The sequence below is a fragment of the Scyliorhinus canicula genome, chromosome 4 (assembly GCF_902713615.1).
Source record: "Scyliorhinus canicula chromosome 4, sScyCan1.1, whole genome shotgun sequence".
Lineage (NCBI taxonomy): Eukaryota > Metazoa > Chordata > Chondrichthyes > Carcharhiniformes > Scyliorhinidae > Scyliorhinus > Scyliorhinus canicula.
This window is the reverse complement of record NC_052149.1, coordinates 185067615-185083763: the sequence shown is the minus strand read 5'-3', so window position 1 is coordinate 185083763 and position 16149 is coordinate 185067615. Positions and strand designations below refer to the sequence as shown.

Below are 16149 nucleotides of genomic sequence, written 5' to 3'. Positions count from 1 at the left end.
TGCCCCAACCTTATCCCTGTAACCCCACCTAACCTTTTCGGCACTATTTTTAGCATGGCCAGTCTACCTAACCTGCACTTCTTTGGACTGTGGGAGGAAATTAGAGCACCAGGAGGAATCCAACGCAGACACGGGGAGAAAATGCAAACTTCACACAGTCATCTGAGGCCGGTCTCTGGTGCTGTGAGGCAGCAGTGATAACCACTGTGCCGCCCACAGTAATATAAGATAGTAAATCCAATAGGGAATATGAGAGAAGCCACTTTTCCCAAAGTGTTGTTAGAATGCAGAACTCGCTACTCAATGACTATTAGAGGTGAATAACATGGGTAGAATTAATTGGATATTGTATCAACACGAGAGATAGTAAGGAATAGAAAATTATCTTGAATTGTTAGATGAAGAGGGTTAGGAAGAGGTTTGCGTGGAGCATAAATGCCAGCGAGGACCAGTTGGGCTGAATGGCCTGTTTCAGTGCTGTACCTTTTATACTCTGGTTGACTAATTTCATTTATGGAAAAAACACAAATAGTTACGACTTAAAATATGTGGATATTTAGAATATGGAGCACACTATATTGTTTGTTTAAAAATTGAAAACAACAGTGCAACAGGCTTTTTATAATTTTCATAATGTTATAATTTTCACAAATTAGTTTTCATATTGGCTACTACCCAGATGTTGAATCAAAATTTTACTTGTTGTAAATGTATTAGCTCTTCATACTATCTGTAAACTATATATAACGTTATTGTACAACACCCTTAAAAATATGAATTTAGTGATCTATTTAATGATGTGTAGCAGAGCTTCCCTAAACTATTTTCCAATATGACACCATTTTAACACTTGAAAATTAACCTGACCCCAGATGCCAATAAAAGCAGCAAATAAAGCGGCATAGCAGCATTCCCGTAACAGCCTCCCTGAACAGGCGCCGGAATGTGGAGACTAGGGGCTTTTCACAGTAATTTCATTTGAAGCTTACTTGTGACAATAAGCGATTTTCATTCATTCATTCACGATATGATTGTTAAAGTTTGCATATTATGGATAGATGTGTAATAGATGATTTCAGGCAATTGCGATTCATTTTTCCCACTGGCAGCGCACCATCACCTGCGGGTTTCCCGGCGGAGTGGGATGACTTAAATAGGACTAGCAGCAGGAGTATACAATCCCGCCACCAGTGAACGGCATACCCCCGAGAAACATGCAGCCGGGGGACCGGAGAATCCAGCCCCATATAAATATGCATTTTCAAAGTACTGTGTAAATATTTCTTTTTTTAATGCACTTGTGCATATTTCAGCCCAGTCCTCCATATTTCCTGGAGAGGAGACTTAGTGAACCCCCTCTATGTTCTTCTCCTCGCAACATACAAGTTGTACATGCATGTGCATACACACACATACTCACACCTCCCCTAATCCCACACAAATCAGCTCCTGATCCCTCCCTCCATCCCGTACATTGTAATGTGTTGCTCTCCCCCACACAACGCACAGGTCAGCCAGCCAATGGCAACCAGTGGGACATGAAAGCCTGAGCCCCAGTCCATACCCCTGTGCATCTGATTCTTCATCTCCATGCCTCTGTCTGCCTACCAGCTATTGCCTGTTAAGAACTTCATAGTTTCCTAACATATTTATAATTAATTCTTACTACTTATAACTTTACTCAAGTGGAGTATGGGGGAGTGAAGTAATTGTGGAAAGATCACTGTGTAATTGATGCTTCCCCCCCTCCCCAGTCCCTTTCAAACTGGATTGTGTAATAATTAGAAAGGTTACTCCCCCTACCAACAAAAATCACAACCCCCTTCACCACACCCTTCCCTGGCACCCTCCCTCACCACCCACATACTCATCAATGTAAGAAATAACATTTCTCAAACTCTAGTTAATTTGTTCACATCATTCGATTTGTTCAAACACCTTCTTACCGCTTAATGCACAGCAGTTCCAACATGAGTCAGGGTATTCTTGAGTTAGTGAGTTCCCTGCGTGTGTTATTTTTAAATGGTCATGAGAGGAAGTAAAAAAAATCTCGGGGACCAGGCCGCCAGTGCCGAGATAGGATCCAGTAGAAAGATTTAATGGCAGGAAGGATAAAGTGGGGAGGAAAAGAATCAATGGCTCGTTGATCAAGCTTGTTGTTCATAATGTTGGCCCCAGGTGGAACTATCTCACTGACTTGGAGAGTGAGAAGGAAGCAGGGCAGTGGCAGCACACTGCCATGGCCTCAGTGTGGGGCACTGTCCCGCAGGAGGGGGAACTCGCAACCCCATCTCTTTACTCTCCAACCCCATTTGGGGGTCGCAACCCATAGTGTGAGAACTGCTGATGTATAATGTGTACTTGTGGAGTGCTTGCTCAGAAGTAAACAATACCTAAAGTCTTTTGCCGTCTTTTTTTCTTCCCTTCCTCTATTACAGCTGTTCCTTTTCCATTAAGCCATCGACTGACCATGAAGGAAGTATTCGATTGTGATGGCAAGCCACGGGTTGACATTTTGAAGGCTCATCTCACGAAGGAGGGACGCGTAGAGGAAATTGTAGCACTTCGAATTGTTAATGAAGGCGCTTCAATTCTTCGCCAAGAGAAAACAATGTTGGATATAGAAGCTCCTGTGACAGGTAGAATTGCACAGATTCATAAATATTTTGAGTCTTGAAACAGCTTTACTACCAAATAAAAGTGCAGATTTTAATTGTGAATTTTTAAGTTCAGCGATGAACTGTGACGGCACAATGCTAAGTGTACTATACAATCCATTTTAGAAATTAACAGAAGACGTGCATTCTGTTCTCAAAATGTCCTTAAAAGTTTCAAGAAGACCATTTATCTCAGAAGAGTTGAGCCCAAATTGTGTTCAAGGAGAAATGTTATGAGTCATATCACTGCAACAAGTAACATACATCTTTGCCAATGCAGGGGTTTGCAGAAAGTTACAATTACTAGAGAAAATATCTGTAATTATGATATTCAACTTGAATTGAAGAATGAAATGTTTTGTGAAATGAAACTGTTGGCCAAATGATTGGGCCAGTGATTCCATTTGTTCATTGTCTCTAATCAAAAGATCTAGGTCGGGATTCTCTGAGCCTCCGCACCAAGAATGGGGCCTCAGACCTACGATCGGGTCCGACGCCGGGACGTGATTCCCTGGCGACTGGAGAATCGGCGCCAGTCACGGGCGCGTGGTCGACACGGCGCCAGTCGGGGGCCATTGAAAAAGGCCCCCATGGAGATTCTCCGTGGTCGACTGGCCGAGTTCCCGTCGGCGTGGTTCACGTATGGTTCCACCCGGCGGGAGCTCGGCGTCGCGGCTGCGGTGGCCATCCTGGTGGAGGGGGTGGTGGAGGGATCAGTCTCTGGAGGGGGCCTCCACGACGGCCAGGCCCGCGATTGGGGGCCACCAATCAGCGGGGGTCCGTGATCTGGGGGGGCCTACCTTCTTTCGTGCTGGCCCGCTGTGTGGCTCCGCCATGTTGCGCGGCACCGGCATGGAAGTGGCTGCTGCACGCATGTGTGGACCCACAGCCGGCCACTGCGTGCATGCGCGGACGTGCGTGCGGTAATGCAGGGCCGCATAAGGCAGCTGGAGTAGCGCGGAGCACTCCGGCACCGTGCTGGTTCCCTGAGGGCCACGGAATCGCTGGGCCAAGAGGCCCGTTGACGCCGGCGTGAAACACTCCGATGTTTACGCTGGCATCAAAACTTAGCCGCCTTTTTAGAGAATCCCGGCCCTAAACTTGAATACTCACAAATGCCTCGCAATCTATTTATCAACATTTTAAACTTACATATGGTTCTCAAATCGGATTTTTATATTTAATTCAGAGAACAGTTTTGTTAACATGTTGGAAATGTAAACCACCAAGTGTGTCCAGCTAGAACAACTAATGTGGCTGTGCCTCATTGAGAAGGATTTCAGTGGTGAAATAATCACCAGAAAATTTATTTATTTTTGTGATGCTTATTTAGGGATATCTATTAGCCAAAATGCAGGGGAAAATGCCTTTGCTGTTCTTCGAATGTGTCAAGAAATCTTTTGAATTCTAAAAGTGCAGACAGGGCTTGGGTGTAACTCCTTATTCAAGTGACCAAAATCACCCGAGAAGGTAAGAATATCTTGGTTAGGGAGTTAATATCTCAATAAATCACATCTCGTAATGATGTGATCAGAGAACCCTCCCTCAAGCTAAGAGAAAGTACTATCAATCGCAGCAATGACAGTGGAGGGAGTTTAAACCTGCATGTGTGGTGGGTGGGCTACGAGGGTGCAGTGGTGGATGTTGGTTGGTGCTTGGGTGTGAGGGAGGTAAAGAGGTAAAATGCTGGCAAATCGAAAAGTTAGCAAAAACCTGAGGACTTTCTCATTGAACTGCTGCGTTTTTCTAGCTGTGTGGAAAGCCCCGTGGAAGCCACCAGTCTGAGATTTATATATTCCATTAACAAATTGGCTGCAGCTTTAACCCAGCATTCTGGTTTTAACTGGCAGCACAAGATTTCCCGGGCTATCTGAAACTCAGCAAGTTCCACAAGACGAGAGCACAGCAGTAATTAACGGGTCTAAATAATTGACAAGCTGGAAAGCTATTAAATACAAAGCTGTATCAGCCACTGCTTTTCTTAAACCAAAGACTTTTCCTCTGAGGCCTTTTCTTTCAATGCTTTTGTTGTGACTTCCAACACTTTGGAGACTGTTTCATAGAATCATAGAATTTACAGAGCAGAAGGAGGCCATTCGGCCCATCGAGTCTGCACCGGCCCTTACAAAGAGCACCCTACTGAAGCCCACGTATCTACCCTATCCCCGTAAACCAGTTACCCCCACTCAATATTTTTTGGACACTAAGGGCAATTTTAGCATAGCCAATTCACCTAACCTGCACATCTTTGGACTGAGGGAGGAAACTGAAGCACCCGGAGGAAACCCACGCAGACACGGGGAGAACGTGCAGGCTGTGCACAGACAGTCACCCAGCAGGAATCGAACCCGGGACCCTAGAGCTGTGAAGCAATTGTGCTAACCACTATGCTACCGTGCTGCCGTGGTTTTTCCTCTGTGGACATTGTTGTGTCTTTGATCTGCATTTCTCAGCTGTTCAGCTTACTCAGAAGCTTGGAATCAGCCTCCAGCAACATTACCAGCAGAAGGTCGAGGGATCTTCACCTCCGCCTTGCAGGAAAAATGTAATAAATACACAGCTCCCACGCACAGAAGGGGATACCCCCATCACAGATATACAGGAGAGAGGATCAGCTTTCCAAACATGTCTGAGCACCAATACCTCAGAAGGTTCAGACATTCGTTGACAATATCTGCAGCCTTCTGAAACACAAACTCCTTCCAAGTCAGTCAGATGGGCATGGATTGCCAGTGGCTGCCGAGGTCATCACAATTCTGCATTTCTTCATCTCTGGCTCATTCCATTGTCCTGCTGGTGGCATCTGTAGGATTCCACAATCTGATGCACACATTGGCGGGGGCCCTGTCAGGGTTCCAGGCTGCCAGTGCCAAGTTGTCAGGGTGGCATTTTTTTCCGTGGTGTGATCAGTCCTGGGGGTATGATATGTGCGTGAGGTGGGGTGCGGGGGTGCCCGCAGACTCCTTATAGGTAAGTTGGGGCTTTGGAAGGGTTCGGGGGTCATGCCGGGAGTCAAGAGACCGGGACGCCATTTAAAAGTGACATCTCCATTTCTTCCTGCACTGAGGAGTTCCGGTGAGCGGGACATTTCCTGCTGAGGCCCCGAATTGAAACAGAGATCCAATAGATAGAGTGGTGTTTCTCAGCGCTGTGTGAGACACCTGACTAAACACGCTCGTCACGGGACTCTGTTCCAACTTGGACAGATTGCACCCACGGTGTCATCCCAAGTTCGACCTTCTTTCAAAGCTGAAAAATAAGACTCTTAATTGACAACAATACAATTAAGGTAACATGCAACTTAAAATCACATCCAATAAGCACAATTTATCACAAATAACTACCTATTTCAAATAACAGAAATCCAAACTGAAGTATTTAAAAAGTGGTTAAAAATAAAATCCATAGATGTTATGTCAGATTAACAACGAACCTTAAATAGTGGGTGTGATTTATCCACCGCGTTGTGCCTGGCACACATCTGGACATGCTGGTTAAGTAGCGGGAAATGCCAAAATTGAGGGTGCAAATCTGTTTGCTATCAGCAAGACGACGCTGCAGGACCTGGTGCGCGACATTGATCCAAATGGGCCACCTGATGACACCGTTGCAGAAATGAATTTTTTGCTGGTGTGATGAGTGCTGCATGTAACTGGCACATCACCACGGATTAAGCACACTGGAAGTCAAGGATGTTCAACTGCACTTTGAGCGTGTTGCTCGTTCTGGGTGAGTGTGCTTTACACTCAATTGGCTCTGTTTTATTCCTAAGCTCTAGAGTCGCCAGGTATCTTTATGATACCGCCACGATGTTCAAGTTCAAGATCAGATCAATGACTCAATACACCAGTTAGTAAGTTCAAACAAGACACGTTTATTATTACACAGTTATTTACTACTCATGCACATAATACTAAGACTAAACTGTTCCTACCACTACTAGGCCAATACTTAACTGGAATAAGGGAACTGCCGGATCAGGGAACAATGGCCTCTTGATTTGTCCTGGATCCGCAGGCTTCCAGTTGTGTGGACTAAAGGGGTCAGGAGTGTCTACTCTCGTAGTGTGCATTGTATGACACTTACTTGTCGGTGTAGCAATTGGCCAGGCCTCTCCTTCTCACGTCCAAGTTCCTGGAGAGCTGCTGCAAAGGTGTTCTGCTGGGAGGGCCGGCTAAGAGAGTGGAGGGCTGGCTAAGAGAGAGGAGGGCTGGCTAGGAGAGAGAGCTGGGGTCGGGGTCTCTGTCTTATACTGTTTTGGGTATCGCGCCCATCTGGGCGGACCCGCTATAAACTTGCAATCGATTGGGTCTCTTTCCAATCGATTGATTTGAATTTCCCCAATAACGGGGCTGTTCCTCGTTCACTGGGCGGTTCTTGGGGCTGTTTGTATCTTATTGTCCGGGACTCCTGCTGGCGCCGAAGAGTCTGGCTTGGCCTTTGTTATTCTTAACAGTGTCCATTGTGCCCGGGAATCGCTCACTTAATATGTAAATGTAATGTAAATCGCTTATTGTCACAAGTAGGCTTCAAATGAAGTTACTGTGAAAAGCCCCAAGTCGCCACATTCCGGCGCCTGTTCGGGGAGGCTGGTACGGGAATTGAACCGTGCTGCTGGCCTGCCTTGGTCTGCTTTGAAAGCCAGCTATTTAGCCCTGTGCTAATCCAGCCCCTAAGCGCAGCTTGTTAGTTTCTATGCTGTCTGGTTGCTTCACAGACAGAATCCACAGAGAGGCTCTGCAACCTGCTTGCCTCTCTGACATTGTCCAATTTTCCCTGCATGCAATTCAATGTTCCATTTTATGTCGGGAAGTGGCCAGCTTCGGTGGCTACAAGCGCCAGTGGAATATATGGATGCCAGGATTTGGTTCCGGTGAGATTGGTAAGACCTGCACAGCTGTGGCTCATGGACGGAGAAGGTACTGATACGTGGAACAAATCACACATTGATGGGTACATGTGCTATGACTCAGACGATACTTTTTGCATTGCATTTCAATCAAACTTTGAAGCCTGAACAGTTTTACTCAACTCAAGAAGCATCAGCAGCACAGAGTAGACAGCAGCCAACAATCAAACACTCGAGCTGGGATTCAGCACTGGGGATATCCTCGCGGCCAAAAGGTAAGTGTGTGGAGAAGGGGAGGGCACCTGAACACGGTCTCCCTCATGTTTCGGCAGAGGCCTGAGGCCTAGGAGCTCCTGCTGTGGACGGGGGTGAGTTTCAGTGAGGCTTTTCAGCGCAACTGACTCGCTGGATGGTACTCTGAGAGAAGGTGGGACATGTAAGGGTGGCGGAGGCTTGGGGGATTTGAGGATCCTGGGTGGAAGCCCAAACTGATTGTCAGTCTCTCCTCTCCAATTCCTTACAGATGTCACAATATGGATGGTTGTGTCAGTCCCGCAGAGGTTGCCCTCGCAGTACTAGTGCCAGCCCAGGTGGTCAAATGCCGGAGAAGGCAGCAGTGTTGACGCAGGCTGGAGGCGGCACCCAATATGGAGGGGCCAACACACACACTCTGAAGACCCGGCTGCACATCAGGCTGAGGTGCAAACTAGAGGGGGACGCCAGTGATGGCCCAAGGTGTACAGATGTCATTGGTCTTTCGAGGAGAATGATGGACAACATGGGCTACAGGGGACTCCGTCTCAACAGAGTGCAGCACCTGTGCCACATCCTCGTGGATATGGCACCCTGTGGAAGAGGAGGACACCAGCTCCTGGTGTCCGTGAAGGTCACCGTGGCCCACATCTTTTATGTAACGTGTTCATTCCAGGCTTGAGCGGGGACTTGTGTGGCATTTCACAAGCTACAGCCCACAAGTGCATACATGAAGTCATGGATTCCTCATGGCACAGACTTTATTAACTTTGAGCTGGACCAGACCCACCAAAATGCCTGGGCTGCAGAATTCTCCGCTGTCATATGGATGTTCTAGGTCCAGGGGGCAATTGATGGCAGACATGTCGCCTAGTGCACATCGGGGCATCAGGGAGTCCCCTTCATTAACAGGAAGGGGTTCAAATCCTTGAATTGTTAACTCATGTGCAATAACGAGCTCCCATCCTGGGACACTTGGAGAACCCCGACCCCAGGATGACCGGTTGGTTCTTGGGGAATAAGGCGTACCAGCTGAGGTCCTGGCTGTGGAGACCTGATATAACGAGGCCCATGCTGCCACACGTGCTGTCATTGAGCAGTCCATTGGACCCCTCAAAATGCGCTTCCAATGCCTAGACTGCTGCAGGACACCCATAGAAGGTCTCCTGCTTTGTGGTGGTCTGCTGTGCCCGTACAGCCGGGCACAGCAGTGGTGCAACATGCTGGAGTAGGAGAAGGAGGGACATACGGCCACACCTGAAGAGGAGAGGGACCAGAAGTGGTTGGAGGACGAGCCCGCGGAGGACCGACAGGAGGAGCCAGAGGATGGAGGATGTGCGCTGCCAAGGGAGCTGCAAGCCCGAAGGATCAGGGAGGCAATCATCCTCACCTGACTGTCATCGGATGAGGCTTTGTCCTTCTGCTCTTTCTTCCACCCTGCCCCCCAAATCCCTCCTTCTTCCCCTCCCCACCCTTTTCCCTCCTTCCTCCCCCCCCCCCCATAATTTCACCTCCCCCAATCCCTCCTTCCTTCCGCCCACCCCATTACCCTGTTTCACACTCCAAGGGCGTGTGTAACATCACCCCAGGGCGATAGGCCTATGTCGGCATTATCAGCGTGTCAATACACAATACAGGAGAGTGATGATAACTTACTGTGAGGAAAGCTCTGGTGCTCCTCAGTTTATGCCAAAGTCTGACTCCTATCTTTCTGCTGACCATGCGCTCACACCCATCCTTTGAATGGGGACTGGATCGGGGATGTTTGATCTTGGACCACTGTGCCAGGAGGTGGGGGTGGGGAGGGGTGGAGGGCAACAGGGGCTGGGGGTCCAGGCAGGCCAGTTGTGAGATTAAAGTGACAGAGGTTTCACAGGTTTCAGGGGTAATATTTTCAATCATAAACATTTGACATTTCTATTCCCCCTAGCTACAAACCGTGCTCCACACCCCGCACAGTACCCCCTTGGTGATCCTCTCTCTTCTTGCTCTTTTGTAGACTTTGCTACATCGAGATATGACCCCAGGGTGCACATCAGAGCTGGAGGCAGCCTGCTGCTTTGCGCACTGTCTGACATTTGATGCCCTTGGTGGACGTCCTCTGGAGGGCCTGGAGCCGGAGGGCATCAACCAACTTACCAGTGTCATTGGCATCACTGTGCCACCCTGTTCTGCCTGCTGCCCTTGAGATGTGCCAGTGTCAGGAGGAGGGGATTTGGAAGAATCGGAGGCCGCCCTCGTCTCCTTGGTGGCAGGCCCTAGGTTAGCCTCCAGCACTTCCTACTCCCTGACGATGCATATAGGGCCCTTTGGGGGCCCCATGGGATTGAGGTGCAGCTGAAGTGAGCTCCAGAGGCCTCTGAGTCATCTGGCTCTGCCAATCCTGGCTGCTCCCCATTGTCTGCACCATGGTGTCAATGCCCTCAGCGATGGTCCTCAGTGACTGGGCCATACTCTGTAGTGCCTCGGCAATGTCCTCCTGCGTCTGGGATATGTCCCTCAGCAATTGGGCCATGATATGGAGGCCCTCAGCCATGGTCATCACAGATCGAGCCATGCCTTGGGCACAACCGCCAAAGATGCTGACATCATGCTCCATGTTTTCCACTGCGATCGCCACCCTAGCAGTGTTGGCCTCAGTGCCATGCATTGTTGGCATCATCTCCAGCACCCATTGCCTTTGGAACTCCTCCAATCAGCTATGCAGTCTCTGGCATCCCCTCCTGAATGTTACAGCTGTGACCTATCATCTGCATCAGCTCTGGGAGGACCTTGACCAGAGGTTTGACATCTGACTGGGACCCAGCTGACTCCTGGTATCCAGAAGACCTCCGAATGCTGTCTCCCTTGGATGTTCCTGCTGCCATCTGATGTACATCAGCACCTGTATGGTGCTCACCAGACTGTGCCCCAGAAACTTGTCCAGTAATATCGCCCACAGAGGTGTGTCTCTCTCTGATGGTGGAGGCTCTGGGTGATAGCTGTGACACATCAATGGTGAATCCTCCAAGATCATCTCTTGGTTGGCAAAGGGGGAATGGCTCTGGATGGCCGGGACGCATCAAATGGAGATCCTGAAAGACAGTGGTATTACAATCCCAGACCAGGCTCCAACAGTGGCTAAGATATTGCACTGAAACCCCACTATTTTATTTTTAAGACTCGGTGGAAAGAACGATTCGCTCTAGGAGTGATTGCATAAAGAAATGGGGCTTGGTTATTTTAAAACAAAACTTCAATATGAAGTGACACGGTGGTTAGCACTGCTATCGCATAGCACCAGGGGCCCAAGTTCAATTCCGACCTTGGGTGACTGTCTATATGGAGTTCGCACATTCTCCCCGTGTGTGCATGGGTTTCTTCCGGGTGCTTCGGTTTCCTCCCACAGTCCGAAGATGTGCAGGTTAGGTGGATTGTCTGTGCTAAAATGCCCCTTGAGGTGTGTTTGCAGGAATAGGGCAATGGATTGGACTGAGGTAGGATGGTTTTTCGAAGCGTCAGTGCAGACTAGATGGGTCGAAAGGCCTCCTTCTGCTCTGTAGGTTTATATGCAAACAATATTAAACTTTTTAACTTAAAATACTAAGGTGATACTTGCAGTACAAAGCAGATTCTGGCTCTTCTGAGAACCCCTTCAGAATTTCTTCAAATGGCTGCTTCAGATGAATTGTTTCAGCCTTTTTTCCTTGTCTCCAGACAAACCTGCTCTACTTTTAAATATTTTCACTTTGTAAACTATCTTACTTGGAAAAGAATTGTTGACTTAGTGTCAGAAAGATGGGAACTTAGTTTCTGTCTCTATGAAAGCTTCCCCAAACTCTCTGCCTCTCTGCCTTTATTTGTGGTTTATTTGCCTTTACTTGTGATCTCAAGAAAACACAGGTTGCCAGATCAGAGATCAGACTTCACTTCCAAAAGCCTTCCTCCAAAACCCTGTCGCTCTACCAGTTTTCTCCAAACTGCCTCTCTCCACAGCTTCTCCCAGCCCCGACCTCACCTCCTCAAGATAAAAAAAACAGTATATCTCTGCAGACAGGCTGCAAGTCATTAACTCTATAAGGACCCCACCCCACCCACCCCCCCCCCCCCCCCCCCCCCACCCCCCTCCCCGCAGGGTATGTGTCACATCACCCCAGGGTGCTGGGACTGTGTCAGCACTGTCCGTGGGTCCCTTTCGAGGGCAGGGGGCTGATAATAACCCGCAGAGAGCTGGGCCATAGTTTGACCCCTGCCTGTTTGCCGAGTGCTCGCTCACACATCACTTGCAAGTGGTGGTGATGCATTGCGGAAGAAAGTGACAGAGGCTTCCTACTGGCTGTGCACAAGGGTGTTTATTGTTCAATATATGCCCCCACTTTCCTGATGATGCATCCCCCCCCCCACCCACCCCTGACCTAACCCGCCCCCCCCCCCTCCCGCGGCGATCTCAGTGATCCTCGATGTGCTTGGCCCTCCAAGCTCTACCACTACATCTAGGTGCGTCCCAGAGATGCACATCAGACGTGGGGGCAGTCAGCTGCTTACCTCGTCCCGTGGCCTTCGATGCCCCTGGCGGGCATCATCTGAGGGCCCCGGCTCACTAGTCGATGGCACCTGCACAGCTGTGCCACCCTGTCCCATGTGCTGACCCTGTGTCGCGGGCTCTTCAGAAGGGTGGAAGGTGGGAGAGCTGGTGGCCACCGTCACCATCCTATGGGACAGGTCTGGGTTGGCACTCTGCACCCCCTCCTTCCGATTGGTGCCCATAGGGCCCTGGGGTTCATCTTGGGCAGGGGGCAGCTGGTACGGGCCCCGGCTGCCCCTGCATCATCTGGCTCTGCCAGCCCTGGCGGCTCCCCATGGTCCGCACCATCGTGTCGACACCCTTGGCGATGCTCCTCAGTGATTGGGACATGCGATACAGTGACTCGGCAATGCCCACCTGCGGCAGGGACAATCTCCGCAGCGCCTCGATCATTCCCATCTGAGAACGGGGCACGTTCCACAGAACCTCATCAAGGTCGGCCTGGTACTGGGTGACATCCCCCAGTGAGGCAGACGTGCTGCCGAGACCCTCAGCCATGGCCGTCACCGACCGCGCAACACCTTCACTAATGGTGCCGATGTCATGCCCCAGGCTTTCCACTGCAGTTGCTTCACGAGCAGTGTTGGCCTCAGTGCCACTCATTGCCAGTGCCATCACATGTGCACATAAGCTCTAGGACTCCTCCAATTGGCTGTGGATCTGCTGGAGTGATGCTGACATCTCCCTCTGAATGTTCAGGTTGGTCCTTACCATCTCCATCAGCTCCGGGTAACCCTGTTCCAGAGGCTCAGCATCAGGTTGGGACCCTGCTGGATCCAGTGATCCAGCAGACCTCCAACTGCTGTCTTTCCTGGGGGTTCCTGCCTCCACCAGATGTGCATCATCAGCAGTGTGGTGTTCACCAGATTGTGCCCCTGAAGCCCGACCACTAACATGGCCCACCGAGGTGTGTGTATCTGCGCTGCTGCAGTTTGGTGATAACAACTGTGCCACGACTGTAACAGTTGCATCCTCGGAGCTCTCCTCTCAGGTGTTTCCCGGGATGGGCCGGCACCACGGCAGCTGGACCTGCGGGGGAATGGACATGTGGTCAGTGGGAGGGATGGGTCAGTCACTACTCACTTTTGACAGATCCTCCGGGTGGATCCCGGTGGTTCCTCACGTGGGTGACTTCCCGGTCCTCGGCCACATCAGTCACCTCCAGGGCACACTCCTTGAAGAAGGTGAGGATTCTCAAGTCCGGCATCGCACCATCAGTCTGGGCCCTCTCCCACCAATTATGGAAGAGCTTTTCCTGAGGAGACACAGAGAGGGCATTGTCAGCCACATGCGTGGTTCACGGTTGGTAGTGGGGGGTGAACTGAGCTTTGGGATGGTGGGAGAGTTGAAGGGGTGGGTGGATGGAGTGCTGAAAGGGGAGGGGGATGGAGGGAGGGTTTGGGGTCGCCTGGGGGGATGCTGCCTTAGGGAGTTGGAGGGTGGAACTTTGGTGTCTATTCATTCTGGCTGCCCGGTGTAGGTCGTTGACCTTCTGACACTGGAGGCCAGTCTTTTTGGTCACAGTGCCCGAGCTGACTGCTGCCGCCACCTCATCCCGGGCAGCACTGGCTGCCTTTTGGCTCACCCTCTGGGACCCTTGGGGGAACAGGACACCACGTCCAGGAGCTTCCCCAGGTTAGCATCACCGAATCTTGGGCAGGTCTCCTGGATCCATTGTTGCGAGTTACTGGCGAGATCCGTCCTGGCGAATCAACTGGCAAGCTGGCATTCGGGGCGAGAAGCCTGTGAGGCCTCGTTAAGTGGACCAAGTATCGTTGAATAGTGTTGCCAGCCTCATTGCGCCGTGGAAATGCGCGACAATTCCCGCTCGCTAGCACACTTGGAAATTTTTCAGGAAGATCGTGTCCTAAGAAATTGTTCCGTTAAATCATACCAGTATTATCAAACTCTTAAACAGTAATGGTGACCATGACACCATTATCGATGGCCATGAAACTCCATCTATCACTAATGTCCTTTAGGGCAGGACATCTGCCATCCTTACCTAGTCTGGCATTCAGGTGACTCCAAACCCACAGCAAAATGTGGTTGACTCTTACATTCCCTCTGAGATGGCTGAACCGCCACTCAGTTCAAGAGCAGTTAAGGATGGGCAAAAAAATGCTGACCTTGCCAATGATGCCCTCATGCCATAAAATAATAAATTTGTGAAACAATTACAGTGCATACACAAGTTCAAGCACCTAAATTACTTTACTTGGGAAATTACCAAGTCTTTCTTCTCTTATTACTTCAACATAATGACAGAGAACATACAGTGCAGAAGGAGGCCATTCGGCCCATCGAGTCTGCATCAACCCACTTAAGCTCTCACTCCCACCCTATCCCCATAATCCAATAACCCCTCCTAACCTTTTTGGACACTAAGGGCAATTTATCATGGGCAATCCACCTAATCTGCACGTCTTTGGACTGTGGGAGGAAACCGGAGCACCTGGAGGAAACGCACGCACACACGGAGAACATGCAGACTCTGCACAGACAGTGACCCAGCGGGGAATCGAACCTGGGACCCAGGAGCTGTGAAGCCACAGTGCTATCCACTTGTGCACCATGCTGCCCGATATCCCTGCGGCATTAGCAGAACTAGAGGCAGGCTGCTCGTTCCCCTACTCTTACTGCTCAGATGAGTGAGCCCGACATCCTCTGGAATTTGGAGCTTATGAGAGCAGCACCAAAGATTACCTCACCTGTCCCTGTGCAGGGACAGATTCAGCCATCTGGACAGGAGGCAGCATCTTGACAGAGAGTGGAAGGAACAAGGCAGGGGGAGAGAATTGGATTGCCTTGAGCAAAGTCTCCACTTCCATTTTCCTTTTCTCCACTTTCCCTCTCATGGCCCACTGGAACTTCCTTGCTGAGAACTGGAGAGCACTTTGCTGCACTTCATTGAGGTGTAGAGAGGCCAGCTGAGGTTTTCCTTAATCCTATTTTAGCAGGCAGAGTGAGTGTTCAGTCCATTGGTGAGGTCCAGCATGCACTCAGTTGCCGAATGCAGCTGATGTTTCATGCAGATGCCAGCTCTTCCAGATGGTCCTCTTTGTCAAAGGCACCTGAAACTTAACATTGGTGCCTGAGGCTTGACATTGTTGGCCGGCGAGCTTGGAGTATCCTGCAAGGATGAGGATTCCCCACTCTGTCCTTGTTTGTAATGAGAGCTTCTGATTACTTGTGATGTGTAACTATGACAACTCGTGCATGTCGTGGAGGCCCCACCAAGGTGCATCTGAGCCGGTGAAGGTTACGCATTAGCCATGTGATGGTGCTTTTGTGTACAATCTCCTCTGAGGAGTATCCATCATCCTCCTGAACCAGTTCCCGCATGATGTTTCAAGGACCTGTAGGAGATGAAAGACATGAATTAGAACTGACAAGGTGAAAGGATTCAAAGTCATCATTGTGCAGATCATCATATTTCAGTAACCACTGACAACATGAATGAGTGTTATATACTATGTGGCTGTCGGTATTTAATATCCAGGTACCTGGGAAACCCTCATCTCTCTATTTCCAATGGCCTTGAAATCCGACACTGCCTATCTCAGTGCAACATTCCTCCACGCAGCTAGGCTTTAACTGGAAGGCCACTCCCAGTTCCCTGCCTCTCTTTGGTGTTCTGCGCTTTATCCTCCCTCAAGGAGAGAAAGAACAGAGCTATAAACATGAAAAATGGAATGCGTTGAGAGGGTAGAAGGTGAGATGGTTGTGTGAAGGTATAAAATTGGGATGAATAATAAAGGGCTGTCTTCCCATTTTGGAATTGTTGCTGTATCTCTTCTGACAATTATAGAATGGATTTACTTTAT

At 49.7% G+C, this 16149-nt stretch overlaps 1 protein-coding gene across 6 annotated transcripts in view; it reads left to right on the top strand.

Moving 5' to 3' along the window:
* LOC119965217 (serine/threonine-protein phosphatase 2B catalytic subunit alpha isoform-like) overlaps positions 1 to 16149 on the top strand; it is a 532569-nt gene that overhangs the window by 268618 nt on the left and 247802 nt on the right. For all 6 annotated transcript variants that reach the window (XM_038795661.1, XM_038795660.1, XM_038795665.1 and 3 more), the window contains one exon: positions 2439 to 2639. In XM_038795661.1, coding sequence (XP_038651589.1) covers positions 2439 to 2639 — 201 coding nt within the window. The remainder of the gene's footprint in view (positions 1 to 2438; positions 2640 to 16149) is intronic.